The 24,177-nt window shown below is 42.5% G+C and overlaps 1 protein-coding gene across 4 annotated transcripts in view; it reads left to right on the top strand.

Moving 5' to 3' along the window:
• The first annotated feature begins 527 nt into the window (after positions 1-527).
• Positions 528-24,177, top strand: part of MYH10 (myosin heavy chain 10) — a 136,441-nt gene continuing 112,791 nt past the window's right edge. For all 4 annotated transcript variants that reach the window (XM_036452180.2, XM_036452182.2, XM_045586533.1 and 1 more), the window contains exons 1-2: positions 528-659; positions 7,929-8,304. In XM_036452180.2, coding sequence (XP_036308073.1) covers positions 7,960-8,304 — 345 coding nt within the window. In that variant the 5' untranslated portion in view covers positions 528-659; positions 7,929-7,959. The remainder of the gene's footprint in view (positions 660-7,928; positions 8,305-24,177) is intronic.

Raw genomic sequence — 24,177 nt, forward strand, 5'->3', positions numbered from 1 at the left:
GCCCGTGACTCTGCGGTGGGAGCGGCTCCGCTGCGGGGCACGCCGGCGGCGAGCCCTGTGGGCGTCCAGGCGCTCGAGTGGGTGGTCGCGGCGGCCGGACGCCGAGGCGAGGCGCGGCCGGGCGGAGCTCGGCGCTCCTGCGGCGGCGGCACACCTGCCCCGCCGTCCGCACCGCACCGCCGCGGCCCCAGCAGAGCCTGCATCCGCTGCCCCGCGGGAGCGCAGGGCGCCCGGCCAGCCTCAGCTGTCCATCTCTGCCCGAGCCAGCCAATCGCCTGCGACCGCTCCGGCCGCACCTCCCGGAATCTGTGACGGGCGTGCGCCGCAGCCTATGAGGGTGGGGCCTCTGCGGGCGGGGCTGGGCGCGGGAGCCAATGAGCGCGGTTCCAGGTGGGCGGAGGGAGCGGACCTCGAGAAGGTAGCTTCGCTCGCGTTGCTAACGTCTTCCCTTGGAGATGGGCGCGCAAACGGACCAGTGGGTCTGGGGGCGGCGGTGACGGGCGTGGGGCTGGCCCAATGAGGGCGGGGGTGGGAGGGGCAGCCCGGAGCAGCAGTGCTAAAGGAGCCCGGCGGAGGCAGCGGTGGGTTTGGGACTGAGGCTCTGGAGCTGTGGTCGCGGCTCGGAACGTGCGCGCCGGCGCCACCATCTTCGGCTGAAGGTGAGAGGCGCGGCTGTCCGCGGCCGGGGGACAGCGTGTGGGGAGGGACGGAAGGACCCCGGGCCGGGCACCCGTTGGCCCTGGACGACCGGAGCGGAGCCGCCGTGGGAGCGGGCCGGGGAAGCTGAGGAGCTCCGGGCAGAGGGGCTTGTGTGCGGGGATCGTAGGTTCCTCGGGGGAAGGACCCGGGAGTAGGGTGACGGGACCCCAGTGGGTGGAGAGCCCCCTGGAAGGGCGGGGAATGAGGTCCTGGAGCGGGAGACCCCTGCGGGGATCAGGGCCTGGGTGTGCGGGAGGACGACCCCTCGGGGGCTGGGGATGGAGATCTGGGTATGGGGATGAGGGGAGCTGGGATTCGGCGTGTGGGGTCCGAGTGCCCCGGGGTTGGGGGCCCTGGTGCCCTGGTGGGGGTTTCGGGGGGGTGTCCCCGAGTCTGTCCGTCTCCCTGGAGGGGTGGGGGTCCCGGGCGGGCTGGGAAGCGCGATCCCGGTTGGGGGTGGGGAGATGCTGGACGGGAAGGGCCCCCGGTGGGTTCCTGGGGGTTAGGCCGGGTCGGGCACCCTGGGTGCGGTGAGGGGTCCGCCGGGGGTTCGGCCGGAGGCCGGAGCGCCCGGGACCCAGGGGTCGGAGGGGCCGGGGGCAGGGGCTCGGCGCGGCCGGGGAAGCGCGGGGCGGCGGAGGGTCGGAGGAGCCGGGAAGGTCGGGCTCCGCGGCTCCCGGGCGGGAGGGCGGGAGGGGCGTCCTGCAACGTGCTCTGCAGCCCGCGGGGGCCCGGGTGGGCGCGGGCGAGGCCCGGCGGTTTGGGGGTGGGGTGGGGGGCGGCGAGGCGGGAAATGTGGCGGCGGGGGCGCGCTGCAGCAGGGCGGCCGGGGGGAGGGTCAGCCCTCGCTTCGGGATCCCTTTATTGTGTGAGGGATCTGGGGAATGGCTCGCCGCAGAGCCTTCCCGGCCTTGTGCATCTGGGGTCACCCCCGGATCCCATAAAATCAGCCTGGAATGGGGTCAGAGGGGAGTGGGAGCCGCGGAGTCCCGGCGGGTTGCGGGCTTTGTGGGCCTGCGGTGGGCGGATGCGGCCCGGGGACCTCGAAGGCCCCCCGGCCGGCCTTCCCCGGGAACCGGGGCCTGAGGAAGGAGAGGTCGGCGACTCGGTGGGTCTGAGCTCAGCCAGGGAGGTTTGGGCACCGCGGCCTCTGCCCATGGCCTCTGCCTATGACCGTTATCTGTTTCTCGGGGCCTCTGCAGCTAGCTAGCTCCCTTCAAGATCACTGCGGTTGGTGGAAGGGGGTGGGGTGGGTGGGGTAGGGGGAAGCAGGCGGGGTAGATCCAGACTGCAAATGAAACAAAGACTGCTGTTTTCGCTGAATAATATAATACCAAATATAATACTTTGGCTTTGCTGAGATTTTTGTTTTTTTAGCATTGAAACTGAGGATTCTTTGAGTCTCGGGCTCAATGATTCTTGATAGTATTCACTCTGGAAAACTTTAACCTATTTATTGTTTTATTTTCTCCATCAATCCGTCCTGATTAATTATTTTTTTTAGTCCCGTGCTTTTGGTGCTGATGTATGCCCTGTCTGTCTCAGATTCTGGAAAAGGGGCCATTTTATGCTTCTCCATACTTCTGCATCTTACAGTCAGTTCTTCCCCGTTCTTATCTGGGGAAAGCATATGGTGTCATTGTGCGATAGGGCATGAGCTTTTACAGCAAAGGGATGTGACCCGACAGCCTGGCTTTTTATTTGGGCTCCTTGGGGAAATCATTACAATGAAGACAGACTGGATGGAAGGTGAGATGGAGGAAATTTTGAAGGGCATGGCGTAGGTCCGGTGAAACACTATATGCGACTGTGGCTTATGTACTTTCTCATCCTATAGAAATTAAAATTCCTGCTGCTGGTTCACATTGCAGAAATATGTAACACAAATATTATCTGAGAGATGGTGCAGGCCATGGCTAGCCATAGTGCCCTTTCGCGTTTGGTTTGTGCTCATTTGATTAAGCAGAATATTGATAAATTAATAGACTAGCAGGTCTCTGTAGTGCATGTGACCTCAGCGGTGGTGTTACACAAATTGGGACAATTTCTGTTTTAGTGTGTCCGTCTTAAAGGGGTGCACTATCACAGAAAATTTATCCATTTTTGTTTGGCTGTATATGAAAGATATTCATAAAATTTAACTGTTTTCCTGGATCCATACTTTGCTACATGCTGGACGGCAGTTGAGAAATGTTCCGGGTGGCATTTTATTGGAAGTCAAAAATGGTCCGGTGGGAGGGAGCCCAGGAGTGTGTGCCCTGAAACCAATGACGGCCATAGGGGTTCATTCATACACATATAAGTGATTCAACTATAATTAAGCAGTTATTTCAAATGACACCAAGAATCTTTGTGTCTCCTGCAAAGAGGTTCCTATTTATTCATTTTTCCACTAAGTATAGTTGTGGGTTTTTTGTTTTTTTTATAAAATAGAAAGCATTTCCTAGGTTGTGCCAGTGTGTTTATTGGCAGAGGCTGTACTCTTGAAGCCATGATCAATAGGGTTTTTATTGAGTAGAGAGGCAGTCTATAGTGCACATCATGCCCTTCAAAATTCCCTCCCTCTCCCCTTCCACGGTTGTGGAATGAACTCAGGAGCTGAACTCTGGGTTTGCGCCCAGCCCTGCTATTTGTTGGCTGGTTTTTGGCTTTCTCTGTGCCTCAGGTTCCTCATCTGGATAATGAAGATATAAATAGTACCCACTTCATAGGGCTTTGTGAGGATTAAGAGTTGATATATGTAAACTGCTTAGAATAGTGTCTGGCCATAATTAGTGATATATAACAACAGCATTTGCTATTTTAAATATTGTGATATTATCCTTTCCACATGACAAAGCATTTGGGAGTGGTTCACTTTAAATACCAGTATTATCAAGATTGGGTCCCAAATGTACAATGGAATGAAAACAAACACAACATATTTGGCAATCACAAATGAAGAATTAAAATGAACAACAACAAAAATCTTCAGTGGCCTAAAGAACACTAGCAATTAAAGAATGATTTGAGTACCTACTACCTGCTAAGCTCTCTTGGCCAATACACAAGAGGGCAAGAAAAATGCCAGAAGAGCAGCACAAAATGTTAGGTGGAGGAGAAGGATTCAGTTGCCAGATTGACCTGAAAAGAACTTCTGAAAGGGTGTCATTTGGGCCAGGATTTGAAGGAATGGTAGGTGTTTAGTTATGGAGGAGAAATGAGGGTAGGACCACTCATGTACTGTTTGATCAGTAGGTATAGATTACCTCCTTGGATACAGGACTAGTCTGAGTGCTTACCATATAGTAAGAAATAGGAAATGTTCTGACAGTGTTTAGTTGTAGAAAACTCTGGAAAAGTAAAAATTTGTAACCCCACTTCCCAGTAAAGACCCATGAATAGTTATTCCCTTTGTTTTAAAGTATGTGTGTGTGTGTATATAATTTCCACCCACAAAACAAGGAACATTTTGTAATTACACTTTTGTGATGTATTGAGTTTTTTGTTTTGTTTTGTTAATTCTCACTTGAGACTATTTTCCGTTGCTTTTAGATAGACTGGAAGGTAGGGAGTTGGGGGAGAGAAACATTGATGTGAGTCTCATCAGTTGGTTGCTTCCCTATGCTGAGGATTGATCCTACAGCCCAGGTATGTGCCCTGACTGGGAATCAAGCCTGTGACCCTTCGGTATGTAGGCTGATGCTCTAATCATTTAGCTATATCGGTAGGAACTATTATAAGCACTTCCCTACACAAAAAAGTACTAATAAATTTAAGATGTACAATTTGATAAAATAATTTTTAAATACATAATTTACTTTGAAAAAAATAACCTGCTGTAGAAATGATCAGTTATTCTAATTTATAGTAAAAACTTGAAGCATACCCAAGGTAAAACTAAAGAAATGTGTGTGTGCCAATTGGCAGCAAGACAGTTTCCCAAGTATTATATGGGACATACAGTTAATACCTAAAAAGAATATTAAGAATAACTTATCATATTTTGTTATAGTTGAGTATTTTTGCTTTGGATAGACTGTCCTTGAATCAGAGTGTGTGTCTGATTGTCTCTTAATTCATCTGGGGTAAGTCCCACTTCAAAGACATGCCTCCTCCTTATAGTGTTTAGTATAGCAGCTGGGAAGACAGAATACTTGTTAATGATCTTATAGAGTAGTCCCTAGAGCACATGTGTCAAACACAAGGCCCTCGGGCCAAATCCGTCCCGCCAGGCCTTGCAATGTGGCCCGCACCTCGCTGTCATCACTGCACTCCGCTGCGTTTCCATCACAATGACAGTTTATGACTGTTCAGTAAACCATTCGGCCCGCGATTTAGGCTGGATTTTAGATTTTGGCCCCTTCTCTGATTGAGTTCGACACCCCTACCCTAGAGGTAATGGTCTTTTGAAGCCATTCTTTTAAAATAAATAAATATATATTATTGATTTCAGAGAGGAAGGGAGAGGGAAAGAGAGATAGAAACATCAGTGATGAAAATCATTGGTCAACTGCTTCCTGCACACCTCCTAGAGGATTGATCCCATAACCCAGCCATGTGCCTTTGACCAGAATCAAACCGGGGACGCTTCAGACTGCAGGCTGATGCTCTATCCACTGAGCCAAACCAGCTAAGGTTGAAACCATTCTTTAGATTGTACATGTGTCCATAAATATTTCCTGTAAGAAGACAAATGCTAATTAAAAAATCATGTTAGCTAATAATTTAATAAAAAAAGAAAAGAAATAAAAAATTTTAAAAAACATGATAGCAATTTTATTAATAGAAGTCTTAATGTTACATGTTTTGTGACTTTTTTTATTTTATGATTTTTTTTTTTTGTCCATGTCTATTATCCTTAAAACATTAACGTAGTCTTTAAATCTCAGTATGAATTAGTCTGGAACATTGATTTTCAACTTTGTTTTGTTTTTACCTCAAATACCTGTTAGTAACAGTGGCTCACCATGGCAGCCAGAGAACTTTGGAGCAATGATTCTCAAAGTGTGGTCCAGGATCAGCAGCATTAGCATCATCTGGAATTTGTTGCAAATGCAAGTTCCGCCGAAACCGGTTTGGCTCAGTAGTAGAGCGTCGGTCTGCGGACGGAAAGGTCCCAGGTTCGATTCCGGTCAAGGGCATGTACATTGGTTACGGGCACATCCCTGGTGCAAGAGGCAGCTGGTCGATGTTTCTCTCTCATCGACGTTTCTAGCTCTCTATCTCTTTCCCTTCCTCTCTGTAAAAAATCAATAAAATATATTATAAAATAAACAAACAAACAAAAAACCAATCTCCTTAAAGACTTTAAAAAGAAATTTTTTTAAATGCAAGTTTCTAGGCTCCGCCCCAGATTTAACTAAATCAGAAACTCCGGGGATGTGGCCGGGCAGTGTGTGGGTGCTGCCAGTGCACATGCCAAAGTTTGAGGACCATGCATGGATGTTCGTGATGCATTATTACTTTGTAACAAATAATTTCTGAAGAATCTTAGCTATTTGATTCTAGTAAATTCTCAATAGCAGCAAAAGGGGTAGTATCTGCACCCACTAGTGATTAATGTTTTAGGACACAGAATCTGAAGGAAGTTGTGTTTGTTCTCTTTTTAGAAAAGCATACATACATGTATAAAGTGAGTGTACAACTTTTTTATACCATTTCAGCTGGAAATTTGTCTACGGAATCAAGGTTAAGAACCTCTTTAACAACTTTGGACTGTTTTATGGTTAACCTTTCAACCTTCTAACTTGCCTATAAAGAATCCCCATCACTTGGGGGGCTGGGAGAAGTTGGAAAGATTTGATAAAGCTAGAGTAGGTACTCAGTTGGCTTCTATATTGATTTGGATGAAGTCATGGATGGCATCCATGCTTATGAAATTTGTTAACCACCTGAAACTTGGAGTAATAACAAAAGTGTTTAATGATGGTGCTGGATACCAAAAAGATGTTGTAAAGGAGATAAGTGAGTCTCATCAGAAAGGTGAGTGGTGAATGTAAAATCTTGTCGTTTGATCCAAGAAGCCAAGTGCACAAGTATAGGAGGGAAGGTAACTTAGAGCAGCATGTATGGAGGTTTGGCTGACAGCTCATTCTGAGCCAACAGTGAATGAGGACAGATACACTGACTAGGTCTGCAAATACATGAACAGCTCTCCCTAGTGTGGCCCCACAGTTCCTTTTCCTTTGGTGCTGGTGGAACTGTAGGTGGAATAGTATGTTTGCTTCTGGTCACGCTCTCTAAAGGGGCATAAGCACGTGGAATCTGTTTGGAGGCAAGAGTCAGGGTGGTGGAATGAGTCTTGATGAACGATGGAATGCTGAAGAGGAGCGGAGGGAGTAGGAGCAGCTGCAGGGACGGGAGTGGAGACCTGAATAGCTACCGTCACATACTTGAAAGGCTGTCACGTGAAGCCGCGTCACGTTTTTCCTCTGTGGCCTTACTCGATCACATTAAGACCACATTGACATAGGCGAGCTATAGGGAAACTGACTTGGTGTATTTGTAAGGAAGAACTTTGAGTCTGTTGTCTGAGGATGGAATGGGAGGCTTGTTTTAGACCCGATGCTTTCTCTTCTGTCATCCCTCATGTGTTCTGTAGCTATATCCTGGTGGTTAAACAAATTCTGGTACCACTCCATGGGCTTTTTATTAGGAATTTTTGTTTTCTTCCTCTTTATTCTCCTTTCCTTTGTTTAATTTGGGGTGAGGGTGAAAGAGGAGATGAAGAGGGGGAATAGTCAAACTAGAACTTTGCTTTTCCCTTCTGCTTGTTTTCCAGCCCTCTGTCACTGAGGGCATGTCTTGAGTGGTCTTCAGACAACCAGAGTCTAATTTGTGGTCACATCTGAAATTTACCTTGGAAACTAAATTAATATGGTCATAAAGAAGAATACCCTGATTTTTAACTCAAAGTTTATGCTTTCTGTTTACCAAAGGAGTAAAATTTGTGAATTCTATATATAAATATAAATAATTTTATATATATGTGTGTGTTTATTGAGAGGGGGGAGAGAGGGAGAAAAAGAGAGAGAGAGAGAAACATCAATGGGAGAGAAACATTGACCAGCTGCCTCCTGCATGCCCCCTGCTGGGGATCAAACTCACAACTTGGGCGTGTGCCCTGACTGGGAAGTGAACTGGCACCCTTTTGGTGTACAGGATGACGCTCAAAACAACTGAGCCAACATCGTCCAGGGCTCATTTATATTGTGAAGCATCTAACTTTATCCTCCTCCTCTTTTCAGAGGCGATCACTCTTGGATCCTTCTGTTTACAATGGCACAGAGAAGCGGACTTGAAGATCCAGAGAGGTATCTCTTTGTGGACAGGGCTGTCATCTACAACCCTGCCACACAGGCTGACTGGACGGCGAAAAAGCTGGTGTGGATTCCATCCGAACGCCATGGTTTTGAGGCAGCTAGTATCAAAGAAGAGCGGGGAGATGAAGTTATGGTGGAGTTGGCAGAGAATGGAAAGAAAGCAATGGTCAACAAAGATGATATTCAGAAGATGAACCCACCTAAGTTTTCCAAGGTGGAGGATATGGCAGAATTGACGTGCTTGAATGAAGCTTCTGTTTTACATAATCTGAAGGATCGTTACTATTCAGGTCTTATCTATGTAAGTATTCCCTCTAAATAATCACGTGAAGTGTGCTGACTGGGGATTAATGTAAATTATACATACTGTCAGAATCAAATGAGAATGTGGACTATTCACACACTCTGTTTAACATTGTTATTTCTATTAAAGATAGTCTCTTGCTTATCCTAAGGCTTGCTTTGCTTTAAATTTTTTTTAAATGAAATATACTGGGTGGTATGTGAAGACTTTTGTGGTAGTGCTCTGGAATATAGTAAGATAGGGGAAGCGTGTGGCAGAAAGACCAGGGAGTTTATATGGGACTAAGAGCTGCATTAATAGTAGGATCCAGACAGCAAATTATGCTGTGTAAACCCAGAATTGTAACGTGGAGGGGTGCAAGCTTAGACGTTTCAGTGAAGAGCAAGAACCAGGTCCCTGGGTACAGGGGAATGGGGAAGATGAGACTGAGGGTTTTAAGGGAAACGGTTCAGGGTGAGATTGAGGCTGGGGTTGTCCTGTGGTTAGCAGTTGACACATACAGATGTGTCACTGACCATATAAAAGTCATTGAAAATAATAAGGGGTAAGGAAGAGGGGGAAATGCAAGCCAGAGCCTGAAAAAAATCTAGAATGACAAAACAGGTTTGAAGGGATGGTAGATGGGAGTTGGCAAAGATTTAAAGAAGGTGGTATAGATAGAACTTAGATTTAGAATGAAGAGAAGGAGACAGAAAAGTTGACATTGTAATGGTCTGGATTTGGAAAAGAATTTTATGCAAGAGTGTGATACCGAAGCTCGTTCACAATTCAGAACTTCAACAAATCAGAACGAGCTCCACCATAGGAATTATTTATTTGGTGAATATGTACTGAGCACTTCCTGCCGGGGAGAGTGGTGGTCAGGACAGGTTCCTGCCTTCGTGATACATCCTCTAAGGAAATGAAATGGGAGAGAGTCCACAGCAGGTCAGTGAAACACTCTGAGAAGGTAGCATTTGAGCTAAAATCTGACTGATAGGAGGGAGCTAGCCATGGGAAAAATCTTGAGAAATGAATAGCTCATTCATGACCTTTGCCAAAGAAATTTCAATGAAGCCCGAAGGTCTCTCATTCCCGCGTCCCCCCTCCCCCCCCACTCCCACTCACCTCTGCTGTGAGGTAGGGTGGGTGGGGAGGAGAGAATAACAGAATATGTATAGTGACCACATTTTTGGCTATGTGGTTTTGCCATATATTTTTTAATCTTTATTATTGAAAGCATTACATATCTCCCCCTTTTTCCCCCATTGACCCCCTCCAACCCATCCCATGCCCCTGCCCCATCCTATTGTCTGTGTCCATGGGTTATGCTTAAATATGCATACAAATTCTTTGGTTGATCACCTCCCACCCACCCACCCTCTCCCGCCTTCCCTCCAAGATTCCACAGTCTGTTCCATGCTTCCATGTTTCTGGATCCACTCTGTTTATCAGTTTATTTTGTTAATTAGATTCCACATATAAGTGAGATCATGTGATACTTGTCTTTATGTGACTGGCTTATTTCATTTAGCATAGTGTTCTCCAGGTCCCTCCATGCTGTCTTACAGGATAAGAGATCCTTCTTTGCTACTGCTGATAGTATTTCATGGTATAAATGTACCACAGCTTTCTATCCACTGTCTGCTGATGGGCACTTGGCTGTTTCCAGATCTTAGCTATTGTAAATTGCGTTGCTATGAACATAGGGGTACATTCTTTCTGATTGGTGTTTCGGGTTTCTTAGGATATAGTCTTGGAAGTGGGATCACTGAGTCAAATGACAGTTCCATAATTAGTTTTTTGAGAAAACTCCATACTGTTTTTCATAATGGCTGCACCAGTCTGCATTTCCACCAGCAGTGTAAGCAGGTCCCCTTTTTTCTACATCCTTGCCAACACTTGTCATTCGTTGATTTGTTGATGGTAGCCATTCTGACAGGTGTGAGGTGGTACCTCATTGTTGTTTTAATTTGCATCTCTCTGATGATCAGTGACTTTGAGCATTTTTTCATGTTCACCTTGGGGAAGTGTCTATTGAGGTCCTTGGCCCATTTTTTAATTGGGTTGTTTGTCTTCCTGGTGTTGCCACATTTGTAGACTTAGCCAAGTCTGTGAAGGCAGGAGAGACTGACCACTGTATGTCTCCGCTGCTGGCACAGCTCCTTTCTCTTCTCTCTCTTGTCAAATAAGTCAAAGGGATCTGGAGTGAAGATAATGGCAGTGAAGGAGAGGAGAAACATGGAAAAATAAGAGATTGTGGTCAGATCGTAATGTTGAGCAAAGATTTGAGCTGTGGGTCAATTTTGGATGGTGTCTGGTGCAGTGACTTGCGAAAGGCTGGAAGTGTGACGACACAACCAAAACGTTGTGGAATGGAGCCAGTCGCTCTGCCAGTCTTCACTTCGTTCCCCACTTTGGGCCCTATAGGTTCCTGCAACCAGGAGAGAGGAGGGAACTAGAAAAGGGAAAGAGATTGTGGGATAAAGAGAAGGGGTGAAAGAAAAGACATTTTATTTGTAGCCATGCTTTATAATACTCCCACAACTTTGCAAGTATCTTTTATTGTGTTTGGGTTTTCCCCACTCAACTCATGTATAACCTGAGGGACTTTCCAAGTTTCCTTTCAAACCATGATCCCCTTTTTAAAAAAGGGAAATCTGAGGGGGTTTTTTTTGTTTTGTTTTTTTAAAGATTTAAGGTCTCAGAAGTGGGGGTTTGGGAGGATCTTGTCCATAATTTTCAATAAAGTTGGTTATTCACAGGTTTAGTTTTCTTATATTTTCTTTGTATTTAATCTCCCTGACATACAACTTCTCATCCAATATTAATTTTTTTCCCTAGTAAAGCCATTTAAAAACTGTGACTGTATCCCCTGGTACTGTTTTAGCTCACCTCGCAGTCTGTTCTGTAGTATTTGTATTATTTAGTTCTAAATATTTTCTAATTTCTATTATGATTTCTGATTTAATCTATGAACCTTTTAAAAGTATACTTTTAAAACTTCTAAATGTTGATTTTTAAGTTATCTTTTTATTATTTATTTTATTTTTTAAAAAAATATATTTTATTGATTTTGTACAGAGAGGAAAGGAGAGAGATAGCAAGTTAGAAATGCCCTTGACCGGAATCAAACCCAGGACCCTTCAGTCCCCAAGCCGACCCTCTATCCACTGAGCCAAACCGGTTTCGGCTATTATTTATTTTTATAATATATTTTTTTTTATTTCAGAGAGGAAGGGAGAGGGAGAGAAACATCAATGATGAGAAAGAATCATTATCTGCCTCCTGCATCCCCCTACTGGTGATCAAGCCTGCAACCTGGGCACTTGCCCTTGACCAGAATCAAACCTGGGACCCTTCAGTCCACAGGCAGGTGCTCTATCCACTGAGCCAAACCAGCTAGGGCTATCTTTTTATTATTTTTATTTATTTTTTATTATTTTTTTAATCTTTTTTTTAAAATATATTTTATTGATTTTACACAGAGAGGAATTGAGAGGGACAGAGAGTTAGAAACGTCGATGAGAGAGAAACATCGACCAGCTGCCTCTTGCACACCCCCTACTGGGGATGTGCGCGCAACCAAGGTACATGCCCTTGAACGGAATCGAACCCGGGACCTTTCAGTCTGCAGGCCGACGCTCTATCCACTGAGCCAAACCGGTCCCAGCTCTTTTTATTATTTTTAAATTAATTGCATTGCAGTCAAAGAATATAGTCCATATAATACATTGTTTGTTTTTGTTGAGTCTTGCTTTCTATAGATATTGACAGTTCTATATGTGTTTATAAAGAAGGTATATTCTTTTATTGAAGGTCTATTCTGTCTGTATATGACGAAGATTTTTAATTAGTGAAATCTTCTATAGCCTTATTTTTGTTTGCTTGGTCTATCAATTACTGAGAAGTATCTTAAAATCTCTGTGTTTTATCAACAAAGTATACATTTCTAAATAATATAATTATATAGTTGAGTTTTGCCTGTTTGTGAATGAATCTTACGTAGCCTTTTCTGCCTCTTTTTATTATTTATTTATTTATTTTATATAAAAGTAAATAAAAAACAATATATATTATTTATTTTTATTATATATAAATAATAATATATATTATTTTTTTATTTTTTCTCAGTGTTACCTTTTAAAGATCATCCATATTGCTTTGTGTTGGAATAATTTAGTAGTTCTCAAATTGTGGTCTATGGACTCCAAGAGTTTTTCCCAAGACTTTCCCAGGACCCATGTGTCAAAACTATTTTCATGATTATTTGCCCTTTTCACTGTTGACATTGGTAGTGATATCAACAGTGAAAAGACAATGGTAGGAAAATCCGTTGACACGTAGATGTTACAAAATCATGCATAGATAATAGCTTTCATTCAACATGCACGATAAGACATTGGATTTCAATGAAAACAGTATGAAAAGTTCATTGATAGGGTTTCAGAAGGTACATTGCCTCTGATCTTTAAGAAATTATCACTTGTTGAGTTTTGGTGTAATATCAAAGAAGAATACCCACAATTACTTGAAAAGTGTATAAAACTACTTCTTCCATCCCAACTATATATTTGTGTAAGGCTGATTTTCTTCATACTTCAAAAAAACATACATATATATATCACCACAGATTAAATGTAGAAACAGATATGAAATTTGTGTTTCCTATTAAGGCAGATAAGATTTGCAAAAATATGAAACAGTGTCAGCCTTTTTACTTCTTAGAAACCATAGTTAACTTTATAAATGTTACTTATATTAACACATATTCATTGTTATTTAAAATGAATACATGTACATTTTAAAAACAGTTATATAAAACAAAAGATCTTTGTAGTCATTTTCTAAGAGTATAAAAGGGCCCTGGAATAAAAAAGTTTGAATATTTTGTTCATTTTTGTTTTAATGTAATATTCCATTTCAGATCTTTGACCCTTTTTTTCAATCCAAATGTTTTTGGACATTTGTTTTTTCCAGTTTTGAAACTGGAACATTATGAACATTGATTGCTTCAGTGAACAGCTTTGAACATGTAACTAGTGCACATAAGCATGCTTTTCTGTAAGGTATAGAACTAGCGGTTGGATTCCTGTAGGAGAGAATATGTATATTTTTAACTCATATCTTGAGTTTTCTTAGATAATGCCTGATTTAGTCAGAGTCTAGCAGGAAGCAGAAGGCCCTCAAACTAGGTATTTTGAGAGTTTACTAAGGGGACGATTTAGAAACACGTGGATAGAGTTTAGAAAACATATTAGTTGTACAATATCCAGCTGTAGTGATGGCTGAGAGCCCCTGATACAGCTTGATGTCTAAAGAAGCAACTGGAAAGAACTTGACCTCATCTGGGAGAGGATAGTTGTATGGAAAGGGCTTCCTGATAGGAATTGTGGTCCCTAAAGAGGGATGCCCATAACTCATGACAACTGGCAGGGAAGATCCTGGAGAATAAATTACCCGTCCTTACCTCCTCCCATCCTCAGTCTCCTGCTAATGTCTCCCATGGGTTGAACTCAGCTAGAAGTCAGAGGAGAGAGGAGTTTGATTTATACATATAACTAGAAGCCTGGTGCACGAAATTCTTGCACTTGGGGGAGGTCCCTCAGCCTGGCCTGTGACTTCTCACAGTCTGGGAGCCCTTGGGGAGTGGGCCAAAGCTGGCAGATAGACATCCTTAGCACTGCTGCGGAGGTGGGAGAGGCTCCCGCCACCACCACTGGGCTTGCCAGCCGTGAGCCCGGCTTCTCGGTGACCAGTGCTCCCTCTGTGGGAGCACACTGACCATCAGGGGGCAGCTCCTGCATTGAATGTCTACCCCCTGGTGGTCAGTGTGTATCATAGTGACTGGTCGTTCTGAAGTTTGTTCAATTTGCATATTAGCCTTTTATTATATAGATTTTATGTTTAGATTTTTAAATTTATTTTTAGAGAGAGAAGAAGGAAGAGGAAGAGGCAGAGAAACAATGATGTGAGAGTGAAACATAAATTGGCTGCCCCCTGCATCTGCCCCATGAGAGGATCAAGCCAAAATCTGGGCATGTGCAATTCTGGGCAATTCACAGGAGGTGAATTGACAACCCTTCCATGCTGCTTTTGTGCACAGGACAATGCCCAGCCAAGCTGAGTCACACTAACCAGGGCAATTATATTTATTTTTTTATTTATTTTAGGTCAGCCTCAGATCCATTTGGAATTGAATTTTGTGGACAGTTTAAGATTGATATTTTTCCCCCCAAATGGCTCTCCAATTGACCAGTGTTGTTTACTGAAACAGTCCTATCTCACTGCTCTGAAGTGCCACCTTTGTTATAAACCAGGTGTTCATAAATTTGTTGACTCCTTAGAACACATGTGTCAAACACAAGGCCCGCGGGCCAAATCCGTCCTGCCAGGCCTTGCAATGTGGCCCGCACCGCGCTGTCATCACTGCACTCCGCTGTGTTTCCATCACAATGACAGTTTATGACTGTTCAGTAAACCATTCGACCCTCGATTTAGGCTGGATTTTAGATTTTGGCCCCTTCTCTGATTGAGTTCGACATCCCTACCTTAGAATGTTTCATGGGTCAGTGTGCCTGTCTATGAGCCAGTAGATATTATCTTGGTTATTATAGCTTTGTGTGTGGGCATACACACACACTCACACATGCCCTTATTGGAAATTAGGGATTTATTGATTCTATAGGTCAATTTGGAGGAGAAGTGAGATCTTTATAGTATTTGGTCTTGTAGTTTATGGGTATACCTATTTATTTATTTTTTAATTTTTTCTCAATATATTTTATTTCCTTTGTAGAGACCATGTACATCTTTTGTTGAATTTATTTTTGTGTCTTTGATTTTCAGGTGCTATTTTAAAATGGTGTCCTAAATATTGCTTTTTAATTGTTACCATTATGTACAAATACAGTTGCTATGTTTTTTACAATTAATTTTTGTATATTGACCTTATAATCATTAACCTTAGTAAATTTAATTATTAATTATAATAGTTCAGCTGTATATTCTTTTGGATTTTCTATGAATACACTGCAAATACTGACAGTTTCCTTTCCAATTCTTATGTAGTTCTTTTGTCGACAAAAGTAAGTGGAAACCTATAGGTAAATTTTGTAAAAGTTTGAGCCAAAAAATTGAGGACCAACTCACAATAAAACTCTCAAACGAGTGGGTAAATGCTCTGGAGAATGACTTTTGCACTTCTTTTTTCTACTTTAGAATCAAAGGAGAAGACTGCATGCAATCCATTAGTAGTATAATAGATTGAAGAGGTGGGAGAAAGCAAGGGGGAGGTGTCTCTAGAATTAAATGAAAAGCCAAGTGGAGAGATACATACTTGTTTTACATCAGTGGGTACAGGATAGTTGTCATTTAACTTCTACAGTAAATAGAGACAGTACAGACAACAAGAAAATGAGCTTTGGGGATTGTCCTGTGAAGGTGGATGGTTAATGCCTCTGAAAGGTCTGGAAAAGATGGTTACTAATATTCCAAGGGTATGTTATCTTAGATGGCACAAAAACAATGACAGGGCTCCCTTAAGGCAAAGATTGACCTTTTATTAAAGAATCTATGACTATGTCTCATGACCTGCCTAGTTAGGAATTATGATCAGATCATCCTATGTGATTAGGTTACATGGTCACTGAGCTTGTCAGGCTTGCTACGAAGCCCCACTCCCATTCACAATTTAACTTGCTTTATTGCGCTGTCCAGGATCTTCATTCAGTAAATATATGTTAAATAGAAGTAATGATTGGAGGCATCTTTATATCATTCCTATCTCAGAGGGAAAGCTTTGAGCATTTCATCATTAAGAATGATGTTTGCAATGGAATATTACTCAGCCGTTAAAAATGGAAGGAACTTTTGCTATTTGGGACAATATGGATGGACCTAGATGATATTAGGAAATAAGTCAGACAGAGAAAGACAAATACCATATGATTCCACTTATAGAATCCAAAAAACAAACTAATAGAGAATTTATGGGTTAGACTGTAGGGGTGTCGAACTCAATCAGAGAAGGGGCCAAAATCTAAAATCCAGCCTAAATCGCGGGCCGAATGGTTTACTGAACAGTCATAAACTGTCATTGTGATGGAAACACAGCGGAGTGCAGTGATGACAGCGCGGTGTGGGCCACATTGCAAGGCCTGGCGGGACGGATTTGGCCCGCGGGCCTTGTGTTTGACACATGTGGGTTAGAGAGATAGGTGAAAGGGATTAAGAAGTACAATTTTCCAGTTATAAAAATAGTCACAGGGATATAAAGTACAATATAGAGAATATAGTGATAATACTGTAATAATTGTACTAGACTTTTCAGGATCATTGCTTTTTAAGCTATATAAATGTCTAATCACTGTGTTGTATGTCTGAAACTAATATATTGTACGCCAACTGTAATTGAAAATTAAACTCAAAATCTTTTTTTAAAGAATGATTTTTGCTTTGAATATTCCTTTATAAGATTAAAGGGGGTTTCATTCTACTCTTAGTTTTTATCCTACATGGATGACAGTGTGATTTTTCTGATTATGTTGTTACTAGAGGCCCAGTGCATGGGTGGGATCCAGCCGGCTCCTCCTGATGGGGACCCATTAGGCCGGGCCAGCAGGGAGGAGGAGCCACGGGCAGTTGGCTGGCTGGCCCCAACCCCAGTCAGAGTTTTGGAGGCTGATTTGGGATGGGGCTGGCCAGGAGGAGGGCCACAGGCTGTTGGCTAGCCAGCCCCTCCCCCGATTGGAGTGTTGGGGGCTAATTAGGTGTGGAGCTGGCTAGGAGGAGGAGCTGTGGGCAGTTGGCTGGCTGGCTCCACCCCTAATTGGGGTGTTTGGGGCAATCAGGGGCCAGGCTTGCTGAGTGCAGGGGGGAGAGGAGGGTGGAGCTGATCAGGGCCCGGATCAGGCTAGTTGGATCAGGCTAGTTGGCTGCCGCCCGTGCTCCTCATAGCCACAGGTCAATCTAGTCATTCTGCCGCGGGGCTTTTATCTATATAGATTGTTGTGAATTTTATATACAGGGTGTTCCCAAAAAATGTATACACACACTTGGAATTATTATAAAGGCAGTGTTTATTAAAATACATTTCATTTTCTAATTTGAGCTATCAGCTGTTAAAGTGTGTATATACTTTTTTGGTACACCCTGTATTTTTGTAAATGAGACTGACTTAAAAATTTCCTTTCTTGCAGTGTCCTTGTCCTATTTTGCTATCAAGATTATGTGGGCTTTATAAAGTGAATTGAGTAATATTTTATGTTTGTGTGTTCTCTGAAAGAGTTTGGATATGATTGATGTTATTTCTTTTTAAAATAACAACATAGTTTTCTTTGTGGGAATGTTTTTCTTTCATAAATGTAGGACTTTTCAGATTTTAAATTTCTTGTATCAGTTTTGATAATTTTTTCTACGAATTTTTCTATTTTGCTTAAATTTTCAAATTTATTGGCATAAAGTTGTTCATAATACCCTTATTTCTGTAGTAACCATTTAGGACAACATTTGTAGTGATGTTCACTTTCATTCCTGATACTAAAATTTGTTCTACCCCTTTTTTTTTAAATTATGGTCATCAGAGATTTATCAGTATTACTAGTCTTTTCAAAGAACAGACTTATGACTTTGTTGATCCTCTCTTTCCTCTCTCCCTCCCTTCCTTTCTTCCTTCCTTCATCTACCCACCTTATTCTTTACCTATCTATCTACCTTCACATATTTGGGTGTTTTTTTTTCTACAATCATCTGCACATGATGTTTTGGTCTGTGATGGAGTGTATATATATATGACAGTGGTCTCATAAGATTACAATTATAATGGAACTGAAAATTCCTATTACCCAGTGAGATGGTAATGTGTAATGTGCAATGAAGTTCACAGATACTTACCATTGCATTACAGTTGCCTGAGTATTCAGTACAGTAACAAGGTGCACAGGTCTGCATCCTAGGAGCTTATAGGGCAGCAGGATTTGACACCGCAAAACATGTGCCTTTGGCATAAGGATTATTTCAGGCTAATTTTAAGAAGCAGTAAATATGGGAGAAGCTCTGAAAAACCAAGTAGAAGTTGCCCTTTGTAAAGGTAACACATTTGTAGAGGGAACCTCCATTAGTAAGGGCGCCTCCCTCCTGTACCAGTTAGGGAGGGATGACCTTATTTCTGGAAACTCTTATCAATTCAGATTTATATCTGCAGAACAACCTTACCCTGTTTACTGTGTTTTTTCCTGGTAACCTCCCATAACTGACTTGCCCCACCCCAATATCCTCTTTCTTTTTCTTTTCATTCTCATCTGAGGATATTTTTCCATTGATTTTTAGAGAGAATGGAAGAGAGAGGGAAAGACAGAGAGAAACATCGATGTGATAGAAACACATCTATTGGTTGCCTCCTGCAGAAGCCCCAACCAGGGCCCAGGCCAAGAAGGAGTCCTTGAGCAGAATTGAATCCAGGACCTTTGTCCGAAGGCTGATGCTCTCTTCACTGAGCCAAGCTGGCTAGGGCTGTCCTCTTGCTTTCAGCTGAAGATGGCAGTTAAGGTAGTGACTTCAGTCATTTCATCAAATTACTGTTTTCCTGGGTCTCTCACATGTACCCAGGAGGTATACATATTACTAAACAAACCCATTAAGAGAGAAAGTTATTTTTCCTCCTCTAGACTCTGGAGTCTGGAGAACAATAGGCTGCACCATATAGCCTAGATGTGGAGTAGGCCATACATACCACTTAGGCTTGTATAATGTACTCTATGATGTTTGTATAAGGATGCAGACACCTAGCAACACATTTCTCAGGTGTATCCTTCTCATTAAGTGGCCACAACTGTACTGTTAACCTAAAAATAAAGGCCAAAGTGAGAGACTACAAGCATTTCTCTTGAGATCAAAAAAGAATAGCTGTTTGCAAAGCACTGCCTTAGACATTAGCCCAAATAGAATTCCATTAGGAGACAAAGGCGGGGCATCTATGAGAAAGAGTCACACCGAAAGGCAGAAGGCATTTCTTAGGTACAGATAAACTAACTAGTGGCTCTAATTCTAAAAATGTTTTACTTTTCAGTCTGGAAGTCATCAGTCTGGTAGTCATATCAGGTTTCTCCTTATCTTTGCAAACAGTGTTGGAGATAAGTGCTGATTATTTGCCCTATTTTAACATTCCGAAGGGTTGAGGCAGAAGACCTACTGGGAAGCTCCTCTGGGAGGTAGCTGACGCTGCCATTTTAAAGTGGCTCTGCTTATATTATACAGTTGCTCAGTGCGTGAATTCTTGCACTTTGAAAGGCACTGTGGGCCACAAGGTTTTAGTGGGCACAGGGGCAGGTCTTGGCCCATCATCTGTGCCCCCACCCAGTCCCTCCTGCCGTGGCCCCTGGGCCCCTGCCCGCCGGCAGGGCAGCCCCACTCCCGTCGTCGTCATCACCACTCCCACATGCTGACAGCGCTGGCCCCACTTGCACCCACGATCACCCCTCAGGAGCAGGGGGAGGTGGAGAATCCCTCCGGGGCCATTGAGGCTGGCAGCCACCTCTAGCACCCTCTAATGGCGCTGAGCAATTGGGACTGGCGCCAAGAGCTGACAGTGGGTGTGAGCAGCGGCTCCAGCACTGACAGCAGATGCGAGTGGGGCTGGCGCCCACAGTAGATGTGAGCACCCGGTGGGACTGTGGTGGACTGTGGTGCACGGGAGCAAAGAATTTTCACTAACCATCAGAAGCTAGTCCTGGTGACAGCGATTGGCGCTGCCCCACCTTGGTCTGGCAACCCTGCTCACCTGCTCCATCATCCCACCGCAGCCGATGCCCACCATGTTCTGCTCTCTGCTGCTTGACTCCATGTTCCACACATGCCCTCTGGTGGTCAGCACACATCATAGCGACTGGTTGTTAGGTTGTTCCACATATTAGGGTTTTATATAGAGAGATTTTTACAGTACTTTCTGTGGGTTTGATTTGTTCACTCTCATTTTTGAGTTGGAGATTTAGATCACTGTTTTGTTATTTTCAACTGTTCTAATATATACTTTAAAGTAACTATTATTTTACACTTGTTCTATTTTTCTTTAAAGTATTTTTCATTCTAAAGTAAAAACTATAGCAGTATTCCACAAGTTTAATATGCGTTTTTATTGTTCATTCAGTTCAAAATAATGAGGATGTCTTTGTTGCTTCCATGGGTTATTTAGAAGTAAATTGCTTAATTGCCAAACATAAAGGGACTTTTAGTTTTATTCTGTTATTTCTGATAGAATCTCCCCTTGGTCAGAGAACATAACCTGAATAGTTCAGTCCTTTGAAATATGTTAGACTTGCTGCATAGTTCATCATGTGATTAGTTTAAATGAGAGGTCATCATGCCCTTGAAAAACGTGTGCTGCGGTTACTGGATGCAGTGTCTCATATGTGCAGTGTATTCAATCTTGCATGTTCTCGCAGTTTTTTATCTGCTTCTTCCTTACTATGTTAAAATCTTTGTTTCTCTGTTTAGTTCTATCAATTTTTGCTATATACTTTTGAAGTTATGTTATTACATAAGTACAAATGTAGAATGTTTATATCTTTCCAGTGAATCATCTTGATCTCCATTTTTAGTAATGCAGCGTTGTCTGACGTTAGTGTTAACTTGAACCTCAGAGCACTTGAACTCCACTTCTCCCTTGCAAAGTTATGTGCCACAGCTGTCTATTCTCTGTATTTTATTTTAATTTTTTTAATTGATTTCAGAAAGGAAGGAAGAGGGAGAAAGAAAAACATCAGTGATAAGAGTAGATCATTGATTGGCATGCCTCCTGCACGTCCCCGACTGGGGATCGAGCCCACAACCTGGTCATGTGCCCTGACCAGATTCGAACTGTGACCCTGGTTCATAGGTCAATGCTTACCCACGGAGCCACACCAGCTGGGCTAATTCTCTGTATTTTAAATCCCGCAAGAGGCTTATTCCTTCTTGGTCAGAGTCTATTTAGGTTTATTCATTTACTTCCTATTGCTCTTTATTTTTTTCTACATCTCTTCGTTTCTATCTTTCTTTTAGAGAGGGGTCTCTATTTGTCTGACAGTGTCTATATTTCATCTTCACTTTTTTAAGTTCTTTTTCCCCCCTGGATTTGGAATTTCAAGCTGACAGTTATTTCCTTTCAGCCTATGAAGATGTTCTCCCTTCATATTTTTTTTTCTTCTCTGTTGAGAATTCAGCTTATAGTTTTATTGCTTTCTTTTTTAAGATAACCTCTTTCCCCCACTGGCTATTTATAAAATTTTCTCTTTGCTTTTGGCTTTCAGCAGTTTTACTCTAATGTGCTAAGGTAATTTTTTTTTTTTTAACATATTCTAGTTGGAATTCATAGCATTTTTTAATCTGTGGCTTGATGTCTCTTGTTAGTTCTGGAAAATTCTTAGCCTTTATCTCTTCAGATATGCTTCTGCTACATTCTCTCTTTTCTTCTTGGAATCAGATATCTCATCTTTCAGACCTTTTCATCATGTCCCATTCTTCTGTATTCCTGTTTTTTCCCTGGCTTCAGTTTGGATATTTGCTTCTAATTAAAATGTCAACTCTTTCTTCAGCTGTACCTCATTTGCTGTTAAACACATCTATTGAATTATTCCAGTTATTCTGTTTTCCAATTTTAGAATTTTCATTTGAGTTTTCTTTGAATAGTTTCCAATTCTCTGTCAGAATTCTCAATCATGTCTTATTATTTGAAAATATTATTATCCAAGTTAATAATACACGGCAATAAAATTAGGCTCACAGGAGATCCAGATTTTGTCTTGTATTTCAGTTATTGTATATCAGAAATTGTGAGGGTAATTTGAGGCTCTGGATAACAAAAAGCTCATTCTAGAACTCTTTGGACAGGCCATGGGACTAGCACTGTAGACCCTCAGTGATTGCCATCCTTCCCAACGAGGCTGCGGGCGGGTCTGTTTCTGGAAACTGCTGAAAGCCCAGCGTGTTCACCCTCCTCCTGGGCTACCCAAACTCTGCACTTCCTTCTCCCGGCCTTACTTTCAGCTTCTTGCTTCTCAGCATTAGTTTTGGGGATTGGTGACTATAAACTGCCTAGAAAAGAAAGAACAATACTTATGAATCAGCAAGTATTCAGTCATTTTTCAGATTTTCCTTACGTTTCGTAAATGTTATATAGTTGGTCTATTCAATTCAGGATCCAAACAAGGTCAATGTATATCATAATTGGTGGTTATGTCTTTCTAATCTATGTTCCCCCTCTTTTCTTTTCTTTTTAATTTGAAGGACAAGGTCAATGGTGCTGGATAATTTCCCGAATTTTGGGTTTCATTAATCCATTCCTGTGGCGCTTCCTATAAAGTTCTGATTGGTTCCAGAGGCTTGAACGGGTTCAGGAGGCAGCAATGCCAGGGTGTCTTTCACTTGATGATGTTGAGATTAACCAGTGAGTTAGCAGTGGTCAGTTTGGATTTTGGCAGCCCTGTTTGTGTATTGGGAGTGTCCTCGTCTGCCGTTCACCTAAGGCTTTTCGTAGCCAGTGGTGAGCGCTGTCCAGATCTGATATGTTTTTAGGGGCTGCAAAATGGTGTCAGTCTTATTGCCGCTGTGTGTTTATTGCCTCAATGGATTCTTTTAATTCTATGTATGCTAGTACACCCTCCCTACCACACGCACACTAAGTTTTCTAGTTTATTTTTTAAAATTCTTTTCACAGTTTTAGCCTGTTTCCCTCCAAAGGAACTATAATAATTAATATTTATTTATCCTTTCTCTTCTCTCCATATTCATCTGTCTTCTAAATATTTTTTATTGGTTTTATCTACCTGCCTCTTTTTATTATTTTACACTTGTTCTATTTTTCTTTAAGAAAGACACCCTCTGAGGGAAGGCTGGGAGGGGGGGGGCAGAGATCAATCAGAGGACTTGTGTGCATGTATATAAGCACAACCAGTGGACACATGGGGGGGTGAGGGCCTGTGCTGGGGAGCGTGAGCAGGTGGGGAGAGGTCAACAGGCGAAAAAGGAAACGTAATACTTTCAACAATAAAGAATTAAAATAATAAATAAATAAATAAATAAATAAATAAATAAAGATTAATGGAAAGATACCTTCTGAGAATGTGTCCATTCTATCACTTGATTTCCTGATATCCATTCGACCCTTTTTCCCCACTGTGGATTTTAACTTTTTAAAATTTCAGATTATTCCTTACAGTTCTTCCTTGCTTTAGTCACCTCTCTTTTCCTTATGCATTTCTCTTCCGATATGTAGAATCCATATTATTATTTAATTTGGTTGCAACTATAACACAGTTTTCTAAAGTTTCCTTTTAGCTGATTTCGTAGATAATTTCCACAGGTAATTTCTTTCTCCAGATCCTAGATAATTATCTCCTTATTACATAGGGTTGTTTGTTGTCCCGTAAACACACATGAATTGTTTGTTTTCTCTTAAACACACGGAATGTTATCTAGGTATGTTATCTAGGTGCGGATGTTTGCAGGTGGTGTGAGAGCATTGTTCTTCCTTTCTTTTCTTTGGATGGTGTCTTCTGAGAGCTGCAGTGGGTGTAGGTTGCACAGTGCTCCCAGGTCAGTCCCCCATTCCTGATTCCTCGCCCTTTCGCTGACATTGCCCCTGCCTGGCTCTCTAATACTCGGAACCTATGAAATCATGTGTACACTATCCCTGCTTTCGTTAACAGAGGCCTGACACTGAAAGGATGAATGGAATTTCTCAGCGCTAGACAAGAGGTGCACATTGCTGGCAGAGTGATCAGCATATATGGAGGCTGGAAACAGAGCGGCATAGCCTGTTTGAAAATTGCTAACTATTTTGTGCAAATATTTTTGTATTTCTCTTATGTATATAATGTTACTCGGGGTCTTAAAGGCCACACAAACTTACCGTTG

The sequence above is a fragment of the Pipistrellus kuhlii genome, unplaced genomic scaffold, assembly GCF_014108245.1.
Source record: "Pipistrellus kuhlii isolate mPipKuh1 unplaced genomic scaffold, mPipKuh1.p scaffold_m20_p_23, whole genome shotgun sequence".
NCBI classification, from domain to species: Eukaryota; Metazoa; Chordata; class Mammalia; order Chiroptera; family Vespertilionidae; genus Pipistrellus; species Pipistrellus kuhlii.